The sequence below is a fragment of the Mustela lutreola genome, chromosome 12, assembly GCF_030435805.1.
Source record: "Mustela lutreola isolate mMusLut2 chromosome 12, mMusLut2.pri, whole genome shotgun sequence".
Lineage (NCBI taxonomy): Eukaryota > Metazoa > Chordata > Mammalia > Carnivora > Mustelidae > Mustela > Mustela lutreola.
The window spans coordinates 13,664,581-13,677,941 of record NC_081301.1 but is presented as its reverse complement, the minus strand read 5'-3'; the positions used below and the strand labels follow the sequence as shown (position 1 = coordinate 13,677,941).

General features: G+C 39.7%; 2 protein-coding genes across 2 annotated transcripts in view; one reads left to right on the top strand and one right to left on the bottom strand.

The window, feature by feature from the left end:
• Positions 1–8,318, bottom strand: part of FBXW2 (F-box and WD repeat domain containing 2) — a 28,896-nt gene extending 20,578 nt beyond the window's left edge. Inside the window, exons 1-3 of the mRNA XM_059143591.1 lie at positions 8,232–8,318; positions 8,025–8,133; positions 2,960–3,469 (exon numbers count right to left, since the gene is read on the bottom strand). Coding sequence (XP_058999574.1) covers positions 2,960–3,449 — 490 coding nt within the window. The 5' untranslated portion in view covers positions 3,450–3,469; positions 8,025–8,133; positions 8,232–8,318. The remainder of the gene's footprint in view (positions 1–2,959; positions 3,470–8,024; positions 8,134–8,231) is intronic.
• Positions 7,776–13,211, top strand: B3GALT9 (beta-1,3-galactosyltransferase 9). The gene is made up of 5 exons (XM_059143112.1): positions 7,776–7,808; positions 7,956–8,178; positions 8,230–8,415; positions 10,784–10,875; positions 12,108–13,211. The coding sequence occupies exons 1-5, from the start codon at positions 7,776–7,778 to the stop codon at positions 13,209–13,211; spliced, it is 1,638 nt and encodes a 545-aa protein (XP_058999095.1).
• Positions 13,212–13,361: the final 150 nt, after the last annotated feature.

Genomic DNA, 13,361 nt, shown 5'->3' with positions numbered 1-13,361 from the left:
TCCACACTTTTGCTAATGTTAATGCTGATCTTCCTACTGGAAAGCACTTATTCTCATCTCTCTAAAATCCGCCCACTTTCCAAGTGAAGGAAAGCACTGCTTCCTCTGAACAATTATATGATTTGTTCTCCTCATATAATTCAACTGTATCATTTGATAACACCTCTTTTATAGCTATTATTTTTCTTATTCAACTATAAGCCAAGGTAACACTACAGCAGCCTGCAGACTCAATATGACCCAACCAATATTTTTAAAATGTGAATAATACTTAAAAATCAGCACACTATAAAACAAACAAACAAACAAACAAACACACTAAAAAAAATCAGAATATTGCACAGAAATCTAGATCTGGGACTCTAAGTATCAGATCTGATCACTCTAACCTTAAATCCCATATGGCAATAATTCACTACAGTGGAGCAGCTGCTATCCTCTCTAAAAGGGCAAGTGCTTGCTCTTTCATAGTCTAGATGGAGACTTCTACCTAATCAGGGTACCTTCCTGATCCCACTGTGCACATTCTCTGAGCAAGAACTGTCCTAATTCATCCATGTATACTTCACATTGTCTTTCACATGGAAGTCATTTTATATATACCTACTGAATGGCACAAAGCACAACAGGTTCCTTTCTTACCATTTTAGAACTAAGCAGAAGGGTAACTACCTAATTCACTATGCTATGTTAATTTTTACTATCAGCCATCAATCTTTTTGGCAATACTATTTTATTGCTTGTTCAAGGGGCTAATCTAAAAATGTCAACTGTAAACTTATTGCCAAATTCAGAATTTCCCAATTCTACCACGGAGAAAACACGAGCTCTTCAGTAACAGCAGGGAACAAACACATGTATGATTGTGTAACAAATACTTCTCTCACTGGTTATGCTTCCAGGGATGCTGCTATTAGAAAAATTAAACTAATGCTTTGGATTATTTTCAAAAGACAGAGCAGAATTTTCAATATGCAAACCTGATGAATTTAATCAGAATAAAAAATACAAACTATAGACCCACCTAGAAAACAACCTTAAAGTGCAGGGCTGGGTTCATAGTTATTGTAGATACTAACTTTCCAGGTAGTTAAAGAACTCAGTGAATGTTTCCCATTCACTTCTGCTTCAAATAACTAATGCAGCTTTACTACATTTCAAAAGTAAAGTTTGATGAGAGGTGTTGTTTTTTTTTTTAAAGCTCAATGTGGCTCTGAAAATGAGTCAACTCGCCAGTACTTACCTAAGTATAAATGAGCACAAATCTCAAAGGCAATACTGCATCTTAATCTTTAAAAACTACCTGCCATTGATTGATCCTAAGGCAAAAAGAACACAGAAAAGCTCTCACCCCAATGGGAAAGTACATCAAAGTATAAAAGAACAGATGATGCCTTTCCAATAATCTGACTTATAAGACAGGGAATAACAAGAGCACGAATAGCTTTTGGATGACAAACGAAACCATGAAATGCCTTAAATTTAATGTTTATTTTATAAAACTGGCAAGGTATCTAGCATTTCAGAGAATATATCACCACATGAGAAAATATATATGCTTGAGAAATCCTACATCTCAAAAATGTTAAAACTGAGTCTGGTGGAACTCTCAGAGAGAAGGAGGGTTATTTAAAACTTTGCTGTGGCCATGGCACCAATTTGATCTCTCTGGAAAGGACAGTAAGAGGAACTTTAAAATCATTCATATTCCTGGATCTGTGATTCTACTTTAAGGCTTCTGCCCCAAGGAAATAATTCAAGGGAAAAAAGTGCAAACAGAGATATTCATAAAAATAGAACCACCTAAATATGAATTAATGTTGAATTGGCCAAATAATGGTGACATAGTTACACAAAGGAACAGTATATGCTATTTAAAAAGGCAAATATATACTTAGGTAAAACTCAAATGTCTATTAGAAATGATCTTGGGGAAAATAAATAAATAAAAGAAAAAATAAAAGAAACTATCTTGGGGGGTGCCTGGATAGCACAGTTGGTTAAGCATCTGACTCCTGAATTTTGGCTTTGGTTGTGATCTCAGGGCTGTGAGACTGAGCTCTGTGTCAGGCTCCATGCTCTGTGGAGTAAGCTTGAGATTCCCTCTCCCTCTTCCTGTATCCCTCCCTTTCTGCTCCCTGTCTCTCTCTCATAAATATTTAAAGAAGGAAAGAAATTATCTTGAATGAAGAAAGAACACCAAGTATCCCTAAATATTATACACAATGAAAGTGAACAGACATTGGGATCATTGATAAGAACTACCTGGAATCATTCTAGACACTGCCTAAGAGTTATCTACAATGCCTATCAAAATGTATTGCCTAAAACATATGCATTGATTATAAGTAGAAGCACACGCCCATCATAATTAAGATATACATAATTCCAAATTTTAATGATTATTTTGTTATATAGTTACTCAATTGCTTAGGGTTAAAATATCTAACTTCCATGTGTAAACTCGTCTAAGTCTTCTTAGAACCACAGGAATTTACAGCAAAAGAGAAATACTTCCCTTCCCATATTAAACAGACAGGGAAACAAACACACAAAGGTTAAGTAATTCTTCCAAGATGAGCTAATTACTTGCTAGATCTAGACACCAACTTTTCCATTGATTTTTCTCAAAAAATACTGCTGACAGAAAAAAAAAATTTAACCAATATGGAGAACTGTACATGGAAGGAAGAAGCACTGAAAAAAACAGTTACAGCTTCCCGATTCACATCACATTTAAAAGAATGTCTGGAGCTTTCTTCTCATACAATTTTATAAAAATGATTTGTTTTCTAGAGGGAAAGAGGAAAGGGTTAGGGAAGGGGGAAGGGAGAATGCCACTACAGATATCTCATATAATTAATCTTGCCATTCTCAAGCCTAAGGAGTAATTTTTTTCTGGTTCTAAAATTATAACCTATGAAATACAAAACAACATAACAGTTCCGAGGTCTCTTACCTGTACAGAGAAGTCCATCTTTATAGTAAAGTGCATACACTCTGGCACTGTGTCCAATTAATGATGAGGTCTCAAAGGCTTCATGGTCCTCCAGTTGCTTCATTCTCAAAATAGCCTTCAAATAAACCTTCTTCCAGTGCAAAGCGTCCTGAACAGAATCATCTATCTGCCAGCCCAAATTTTTACATGCAGTCTGCCACACCTCTGTACAGGCACTTATCACCTTATTCCACTGTTTAGAGACGAGGCAGCATGTGAGTAAAGTCTGAGGATCGAGCCATTTTAACAAATAAAAACTGAGCTCCAGGGGAAGGAGTTTGAGGAAGTCCCGCTTGAGGAGAGTCTCCAGGTTATTGGAGAGATGCCTGAGCTGGACTGCCCCACTCAGACTAATCAGGTGATCCAGAGTTTCATTTTTCTGCAAGTCCGTCAGAGAAAGAAATGTAACAGAAATGTTATCAAGCCATGTCTCAAAGTCCTTTCTCTCCATAAGGTTATGGAAAAATTTACCTGTGGCACATCAAAATATTGTATTAGTTCTGCTCAAAAAGACTGTTCAAGCAAGACTGCTAACAAATGAAAATTAGTGTAAAAAACTTGGCATTACAACTTTATGCTTAGTTACCACATTACAACTTTACAGTAAACATATTCCATCTGAAAATCTTCCATGCACACAGAGGAAAATACATACTGAGAAAACATACTTTAATAAATCATGATCTCTGAAACACAAGTCAGTGAGACTTATGTAGGTGTATGTGACTTGCTCCTTTTGAAGTCTAGCACATGCTACATGCATCTTCACAGTAAAAGATTTACAAAATGTTCATTATAAAATAGCTTTTTCTACGTAATATACTTCTCCCCACCCCACCACTCATCAAAACCTTCATAACACTGTTTACTTAATACACTCTATTTGGGTACTAAAATCACAAAAACAACCAGAAGGCAAGTCTCCTGAGCAGTAACTGGACATTTTAGTTATCATGCTAGGCACAGCCTGACCTGTTACCAAAATCACAAAACCAACTACTGGGTTTTCGATAGATGTTCAGACAAAAAGGTTTAGGGAAGAAACATAAGCAGATGTCTTAAGGTACAGGTATTCTGGTTCTTCTACTTCTTTTATGGCACCGCCTGTTAGAACATGAATTACTAAAGGCCTTACATGGCCTTACCTAGTTTTTATAAGCCTCATATGAGCTGGTGACAACCCCTAACCATGTGCCACACACATGAGCAGTGAGGGTCAAGGAAGCCTCACAAATAAGTCAAATTAGTAATCCCGAAGCTTCGAAAACACCAAGAAAACAAGAAGCATCATCTCTACTTTGCAGGGGAGGAAGTTAAAAGTCAGAGAAGGTAAGTGATTTGCCTACAGTCAACAGAGCTATTAAAATAGCATCAGAACAACCCGGAGGTCAGTGCTCTCACCATCCGTACTCTTCCAACCACACCAAGCTGTCTCTCTCTGATGACAGCCACAACCAGGAGAATCACAACCTGGTTATAAAATCTGGAGGCACTATGACTATCTGCTTATAGCACCTTCTCCTTTAGGAGAATGACAAATTGCTCCAGGACTAAATGGAACAGAAAAAAACCTTACAAATAGACAGCATTACATACTGTCAAGGTGTCAATCCACTTTTGACAAAAGGGACTAAACTAATGAAAAGAAAACAAAAAATAAAGCAAACCCATAAAAACATCTTTCCCAAGGTTGGCTATATGTTGATAGATGTTGGTGCTGAATGATCAGTACACAGAGGTTTTTTTGTTCTTTTTATTATTATATGTTTAAACATTTCCATAATTTAAAAAAAAAAACCTTCCTTCTATCTGATCATTTATTCTCCAACCAGATTGTCATACTAATTTTAAAAATTTATATCCAAATTAATGTGGAAGAGGAAAATAAATTCCTTCCCATATATGTCATCTAAGTCAAGTCTACGTCAAAAGCCAGATCTCATCTTCCAACTCTGTTCATGTAGGTCAGTAAAAATCATTTTCATTAATTTTCCAATATCAAATTTGGCAAGAATGTTATTGGGCACTAAAGAGTAAAAGCAACCAAACCTTCCAATCATATTATCTCCTATCGAACAGTTTGATTTTGGGAACAGTGAATGAACTTTAAAATAATACTCCAGAATCCTCAGGGCTTGGGCTAGGCAGGACTTTTTAGTTCATGGATTTACTAGGCAGCCAAAAAATAATCAGTTCACCAAAAGTTTTATCAACAAAACAAGCTAACAAGCTTCCTCTTCCTGAATCTAAACAACATTCTATCTATAACATTTCTGGAAATTTTTTACTTTAAAAAAACCACTCATAGCAAGTCAAAACAATCCTTTTCTGTGGACACTCACAAAATGTCACAAAATCTAATTAATTAATACTGGCCAATTAAAAACATGTAACAAAACATCTACCCAGGAATAAGTGCAGAGGACTTCCTCTCTCACACCTACATACACACACAGAAGTATCCACACATCCATCACAGAAATGCTTATTTCTGCTTATAAGAAGCTGAATTACTATTTAAATGACTACAAGGCAAATTTATAATACCCATGAAAATGTTATCAGGTTTCCACCATTGACAAAAACTAAGACATCCTACAGAATGCCAAATTAATGTAGTCATGACACCACAGATTATGGGACAAACTTTCCAATGAGCACCTTTAAAAAACTCAGCCATGTCTGAGATTCAGATATTCTCTTAACCCCTAATAATTTTTTCCCCAACTCTGCACTATTACAAAACAAAACCCACCAGATTTTACTTTTCAAACAAACAAAAAAAAAATCAACTGACTTTGGAGGGAACTTTCTTAAGATCACAGGTCTAAAATGAACCCTTTTGGAGAGACTCTAGGAATATCATGTACTCCTGGCAGCACAAGGCCCAAACAGGACAACTTCAGGAAGAAGGATTTCAACTCAACAGGAGCTTTCCAATAATGTAAGGGCTGTCTCCAGAACCCAATGCAATTCCCATTGCTGGGAAAGTCAAAGACAGTGGAAACAGAGGCAGAATGAGGTAAATGAAAATGCCCTGGAGTCAGTCAAATCTTTTACTGATTCAGCCACTTCCTATGGGATTATGGGCAACTCTGAGACCAACTTCTAAAACTTCAGTCATCTGTAAAATGGAAGCTATCACTCACTTTGAGAGTTATGAAAATCAGAAACAGGGGCCAGAACAGCTTTAACACACAGTCTGAAGTAACTCACATGGTATTTTTCATAGTTTTATCGCTATGAATACCTGCCAGGAAAGCTGGCAGTAGCCCTAAGGCTGGAAAACATAGGGCTACCAACATCCCTTTCGACCCTATGACCCTAATCATAAAATTTCCCTTAAAATGGCTTAAAATATATGGAGGAAAAATTCGAGAGCTTAAACTTACTGAGATTTAGTTTTATAATTAAGGGCAGTTATTGACTTGAGGCTAGAATTTCCCACTAGGTGCATTTTTGTCTCTACCCACACTTCATTGTGTCTTGCCCTCCCCTGCCCCCACTTCAGATTAAACATTAAACCTGCCCTTCTGCCCTCAATACTAACAATCACTAAGGCTCCGAAATGGGTGGCGTGATGAAGACACCTAAACTGGAAGGTGGGAGGTCTAGGTTTGATCTCTAGTTCTGCCATTAGCTCCCTATTGTTCCCTTAGGCAACTCTCATATTTGTACTGATTTAAAAGACTCAAGTACTACTCATAGACATTACCTCATTGGATTATCAGAACTTCATGGAAAGTATCAGTACTACTGCCCTTAACGAATAAAATGAGGAAATTTATGGCCTAAGAAGTGGAGTGACTTCCCCAGGGTCCCATAAGAAGCACCTTAACATCTTTCTCAGCCCCCACCCCCTCGAAACAAAACAAAACTATACCCCTAGGTTTTATTGGAGACAGCCATTCTAGATAAAACACCACATATGTGTTCTCCTCTTCTCCACCAGGACCTGGCCTAGTTAAGAATGAAAGCAAGACATCTGTTGTTGGAGAGGAGGATTCATCTTCCCTGTTTTCTTATCAAGCACTATCAGCAGTTACAGTACAGAGGTTCTGAACACATGTTATTTATAAACATACACGTGCCCGGTATCTTTTGAATATCAAGAAGCTGGTAACCCTGGTTGCCTCCCGGGAAAACTGGAGAGCTAAGGAATTGGAGCGAGGAGCCCTTTCTTGAATTTAAAACCATGTGAATATACTATTTACTTTAAAATCGCCTTTAGGGGAGCCTAGGGGGCTCAGTGGGCTAAAGCCTCTGCCTTCGGCTCGGGTCATGATCCCGGGGTCCTCGGATAGAGCCCCCGCATCAGGCAGTCTGCTCAGCGAGGAGCCTGCTTCCTCCTCCCTCTCTCTCTCAGCCTGCCTCTCTGCCTACTTGTGATCTGTCTGTCAAATAAATAAATAAAATCTTTTTTAAAAAATAAGATAAAACCGCCTTTAGCTCTAAGATAAATAAAAACAGCTCGGAAAGAAACAGTGTGTTAAATACAGGCTCTGCAGCTCCACCTGTTGCTGAGTGACCCTGGGGAAATCACTTCACCCATCTCAAGTTCAGTCTCCTCACTTGTAAAATGCAACCACGCACAGCATTCCGTACAAGGGTTTTTGTGAGGATTAAGTCGGATAACGCACGTAAAGCGTTTAGCGCAGTACCCGACACACTGTAAGCTTCCAGGAAATGCCAGTTACATTATTCAGCATTAATATTGTTATCTGTATCTCAAGCGGCACCCCACATACACACCTGTTTCCATCGCAAACCCACAACTATGGCGCAGTCCCTCACATTAATACAGCGCTCTGTACTTCAGAAACCACCTCGCCACACTTGATCATCTTTCAAAGTCATGGTAGCATCATTGTTTACTCATTTCGCGGCTAAGGAAACTGAGCAACTAACAGGCAGTAACTCCGAGACTCAATTTTCCCATCTCTAAAATCAACTCCAGATCCCTTCAACCCGCGTTCGTAGTTCCCAGGTCCCCCGCTTCCAGAGTCGTGTTCCGCGCAGCACTGACCTGAGCGAGCGCCCCGGGGCCCAGGACCTCGAGCCGGGCTCACACCGACTAGGCGCGCTCGGGCCGCCAGAGCCTCGCAGCGGCCGGGTCCGCTCCGCAGCCATGGCGCCTGCAGAGAAAGACAAACGGCCCGAGGCGCGGCTGGTCAGCAGAGGCGCGGGCGCCTGAGAACCCCCTCCTCGGCCTGACCCCGCCTCACATACAGACCTGGACCAGCGGCCGCCGCTCGGGGTCTGCAACCTCACAGGGGAGCGGCTTCCGGTGCTGCCTGCGTCATCTCCGCGCGTCCCTCCGCCCGCGGCGCCCAGCGGACGCGGGTGCACTTCCGGCCCCGGCCTCCGGGGGAAGCGGGCTGGCCCGGGAGAGCGCGGAGGGAGGGGGAGCGTGCGCAGTACAGCTTAGGCTTGTGGACCGTCGTCCTAAACTTATTTTTTGCTGTGTATCGGGGATGTGTCTCATCCGACCTGACCTGGCCCTGTGTGGCCCTTTTTCTTATCCTTTCTTTACGGAGGAGAGGCAGGACAATTTCAGAGACGTGTCCGAAGTCAAACAGCCCATTGAGTCACCGGTTATTTCCCAAACACGGTTCTGGGAGATAGGGTTAATGAGCGAAAAGCACAAAAATACGGAACCCCTGGGATTTACGTCCTAGCGAGGGAGGCAGACAGATAAATAACTAAGCAAGGCATGTGCAAGTCTTAGCAAGTGCCAAGGAGAAAAATTAAGCAAGTTAAGGGAATCGGTGAGCGAAAGAACAGTCAGGTGATCTAGGTTCGAATCCCAGTTCTTACACTCATGCTGTGCCTATGGCCTACTTATTTAACCTCTCTGCATTTATTTCCTTCTTCTGCATAGTAGTTTAGTACCTTCCTCATGCCATCCTTCTGAGGACTGAAAGTTGAAGCATAAATCTTTAAGCTTGAACTGTGCTTCCGATGTCCCCAGCAGTATCCTAAATCAATTTGTGTCACCGCACTCAATTCCCACAGCAACCCTACACCGCAGTTACTATTATTAGAGATGGGGAAACCGAGGTCAAAGGCATCTTGCCTAAAGTCTTAGTAACTGGCTTCATAGGATTTCAAGCCCCCTTCAGAACATAAATTCTCCTGGTCTCTCTGTAAAGGTTCATAAACCACATACACATACTCCTATCTTATACCAGCACCATCTGATAAGATTTTCAGCAATGATATTCTAATTTGCATCGTCTGATAGGGCAGCCACTAGCCTCTTCTGACCATTAAACACTTGAAAATGCCTGATATGACTGAGGAAATACAATTTTAATAGATTTAAATTTAAATAGCCACATGTGGCGAATGGCTACCCTGTTGAACAGACTGGTCCAATAGATATATCACATTATATAGACAATAAGACAGTCACATATTCAGTTAGTGGTAGAGAATAGCCAAGACTCCAAGCATCCTGGGTTCATCTAGTGTACCTAAAACATAGGAAGTAAAAATTTGACTATCTGAGGTAGAAGTCACTATGATGGCTTGAAAGTCAGGTCTCAAGAGAGCAAAAGGGAGTCTCTGTAGCCAAAGAGTGACTGATGACATTCTAAGAAAATTTAAGAAGAAATGCACACAAAGATCAGATAACCTCTATGAAAGGGAAGGCAGTGCCAAGGAAATTAAGAAAACCAAGCACCCCTATGTGCCTCAACCCAGTGAAGTAAGAGTTTGATGAATCAAACTGAAAATCCCAGATGGAGCTGCCTGGAGATAGTGTTGTTAGACCTTCCCATGGACAAAGAAACCAAACTGTCTAAAAAACAGAAAGAAAGAAAGAAACCAAACTAAGTTGAAGCCAAGAGGAGATCTGGGAACAAAATTTATAGCTGAGAACTGAAAGTTGCAAAACAGGATTTGTATTTAATTAAATACAAGACCTATTTAATTGCTAAACTTAGAACTTATAAACAATTTCTTTTCACTTGCATTTTTTTAGGTTATATTTTCCCACTTTGTAAAACAAATTTCCAAGATTGCATGACAGTGGTTGAGAAAGCATAGTCAGCTTTGAATGTAATAAGATTTTCCTAGCCAAACAATAAAAAAAAAAAAATGCTGTGAGTGGCAGGCAGGAAGATCAGCATGAGAAAAAACAAAGATGAAATATAGCCCTGCCTAAAAACAGAATGCTCAATACAACTGCTTATGTGACAAGAACATGAAAATATGCTGAATGTTGTTTTTTTTCTTCAGCTTTCTGGTAGGAGCAGTGTTTGGAATAATTCCTACACATTCATGCCCTAGGAAAATGGCAAACATTAAACAAATCTCACCATATGATGTTTCTTCAGAAGAAAAGTAGGCACCCATTAGGGATGACTATTCCTTGATGTTTTTAGTCTATGTCTTGCACGTGCATATACTAGGGAGCAGGAACTATTCCAATTGTTTAGTTTCTTGAAAACACTCCAAAACAGACTGTACGACATTTCTCCTTGTGTGATGATGTGTGGAGGGGTGATGTAGGTGAACTGCTCTTTCAACTCCCACACTTACTTCACCAGGAATTCAGCATAAAGGCAAGGAGTCCGTTTCAAGAGGTACACAAGGTTGGGAGCATTTGAACAGGTTTGTGTTCTCTGTTTTTTGTTCTGGATTCACTCTAGCTGTAACATAATCTTCACTTGCTTTCCTATGCAGCCAGCAGGTATTCTGGGACAAAAGCTCAAGTTGATTAGGAAGAAACTTTATCCTCAAAGTCTTGGGCACCAAGCACTTTACTTCAATTGCTGTTAGACTGGAATGATGCTGAGCTACATTCGGGCATCATTTGGCATCTGGACTCAATAATTTCCAAAGCCCTGAAATTGCTTACAGACAACATGCAGGTAAGCTTCTTAAATCTTTGAAGCATTTGATGTCTATTAAAATAGGCTTGAGGAAAGTGAAGTTTCTTCTCTTTTTAAATCATTAGCAATTGAGCAAATGGAAAGGAGTTCAGATGATAATTGCAGGGGTTCGTTTTGTTTTGTTCCTTTCCAATTCAGTGGACACGGAGAAGGAAGAGAGTCAGGATTCTCAGGGGTTAAGAGTGAGCTTTGGAATTTTGCAGACTTGAATTCAAATCATGACATTACTCTTTGTACTTACCCATTGAGTGTTCTTTGGCAAGTTATGAAACCTGGATGCTTAATTTTGAAGATAACCTATCTGAAAGCATTACCAGGGCTAATTAAGGCATATAAAGTGCTTAGCACAGTGCCTGGAACACTGCAAGTGCTCAGTAAGAGGTTACTTTTATTATGAGAAGCTTTGTCAATTGAAGCTCCAGTAGAAATTTAATTCCTTGAATTTTCCTTTGCTTTATTATGTTACAATACTGTATTTACCCTTCCAGAAGGAAAGTTTCCATCTTCTTCAATGATGTGGAGTAAACTTGGCATAGGTCCACCCTAGATCTCCAAAGGGGTGCTATGCAGATAGCGGGAATTTGTCCATATTGATAGATGTGTCGGATGGATTAGGGGACATTGCCAAAACAGACAATGTCAGAATTCAGTATTGGATTAAACTGGAAAACCATACTGGAAGGATATAAATGTTTTATAGTAGCCATTGTTCACTGGGCAACAAAAGCAACTACTTCATGGAAAATTAGCCCTTGACCTTTGTAATTAGAGAAGAAACCGATCCAAGTGTTTCACTTCCTGAGAGAACATCATATATTTTCCTATAGGTTTTTAGCACAATGATGCCACTTGCTACTTTATATCATGTGTCTGTGTCTGATTCTTCTTTGCTTCTCCAGCGACGGACACAATGCCTTGCATTTAGTAAGTAGGCTTTCATCCAAACGAGGAAGAAAATAACCAATTAACATTTTATTCAGTTTCTATCTCATACCAAACACTGAACTCTGCAGAACTGAAGAAGAAAGAGGCATGATATCACCTGTCCAAGGAGCCATGATATAGTGGGAGAGGCTTAGAGCAAAAATAAGTCAGAAACCCTTAAAATAGTGTACTTCTAAGTGCTGTGAGGAGTACTTATAACATTCAGTGGGGGCAAAAACAAGAATGGAGATGAAGTTTGAATGAACATGTTTTTTTTTCTTATTTAGGTGACATTCTGCAGACTTCGGACTCACCAGTGGTGTTTCATTCTATTTAATGTTATCTTATTTCATGCCTTGCTTTTTGGGGCTGATTTTGTGGAAGAATACTTTTTGCGTGCTTTGCCTTATGTAGATATGAAAGTTCTTGAAACAAAGGATAAGGCAAGAAAATTGAACGTGGAACCCCTAAGAAGTAACCTTTCCAAGCATTATATCCTAAGCCAGTCGGAGGTGTGTAAAGGGAAGAATATATTTTTACTCTCTCTTATCTTCAGTAGCCCAGAAAATGGAACAAGGCGAGACCTCATCAGGAAAACCTGGGGTAATGTGACCAGTGTCCAAGGGTACCACATTCTCACACTGTTTGCTTTAGGAATGCCTGTTTTGGTAACTACCCAGCAAGAGATAGACAAAGAGTCCCATAAGAATAATGATATAATTGAAGGAATCTTCTTGGACACTTCTGAGAACCAAACCCTGAAGATCATCACAATGATGCAATGGGCTGTGACTTTTTGCCCTAATGCCCTATTCATTCTCAAGGTTGATGAAGAGATGTTTGTCAATCTTCCAAGTTTGGTAGACTATCTTCTCAATCTGAAAGAACACCTTGAGGATATCTATGTGGGAAAAGTTATCCATCAGGATACACCCAACAGAGACCCCAATAGTCAAGAATTTGTCCCTTTTAGCAAATACCCAGAAAAGTACTACCCAGATTACTGCAGTGGTGAAACCTTTATTATGTCCCAAGATGTGGCTCGGATGATGTATGTGGTTTTCAACGAAGTTCCCATAATGGTTCCTGCTGATGTGTTTGTAGGGATTTGTGCCAAGTTCATTGGCCTTATACCCATCCACAGTTCAAGGTTTTCTGGGAAAAAGCACATCAGATACAACAGATGTTGCTATAAGTTCATTTTTACATCCTTGGAAACTACAGATGCTGAAATACCCTTGGCATGGGAGGAAATTAGCAGTGGGAAAGAATGCACCCTGTTTGAGACTTACTACGGACTCATTTCCTGCAAACTTCTGACATACCTTGACAGCTTTAAACATTTTCACATGAATACCGTAAAAAACTATGACATGTATTTTGGTGATTAGGAGGGATTTTTGTGGGTTTTTCTTTTTTTGGCATTTTCTTATAAATGTGTTCTTCGTAAATTAACTCATACCTTGCTATAAAAAGCGTCCCTCCTTCCTTGTGTTTCTGTAGTTTCTCTTAGCAAGTTTCAAAATGTTATTAGTGCTGTG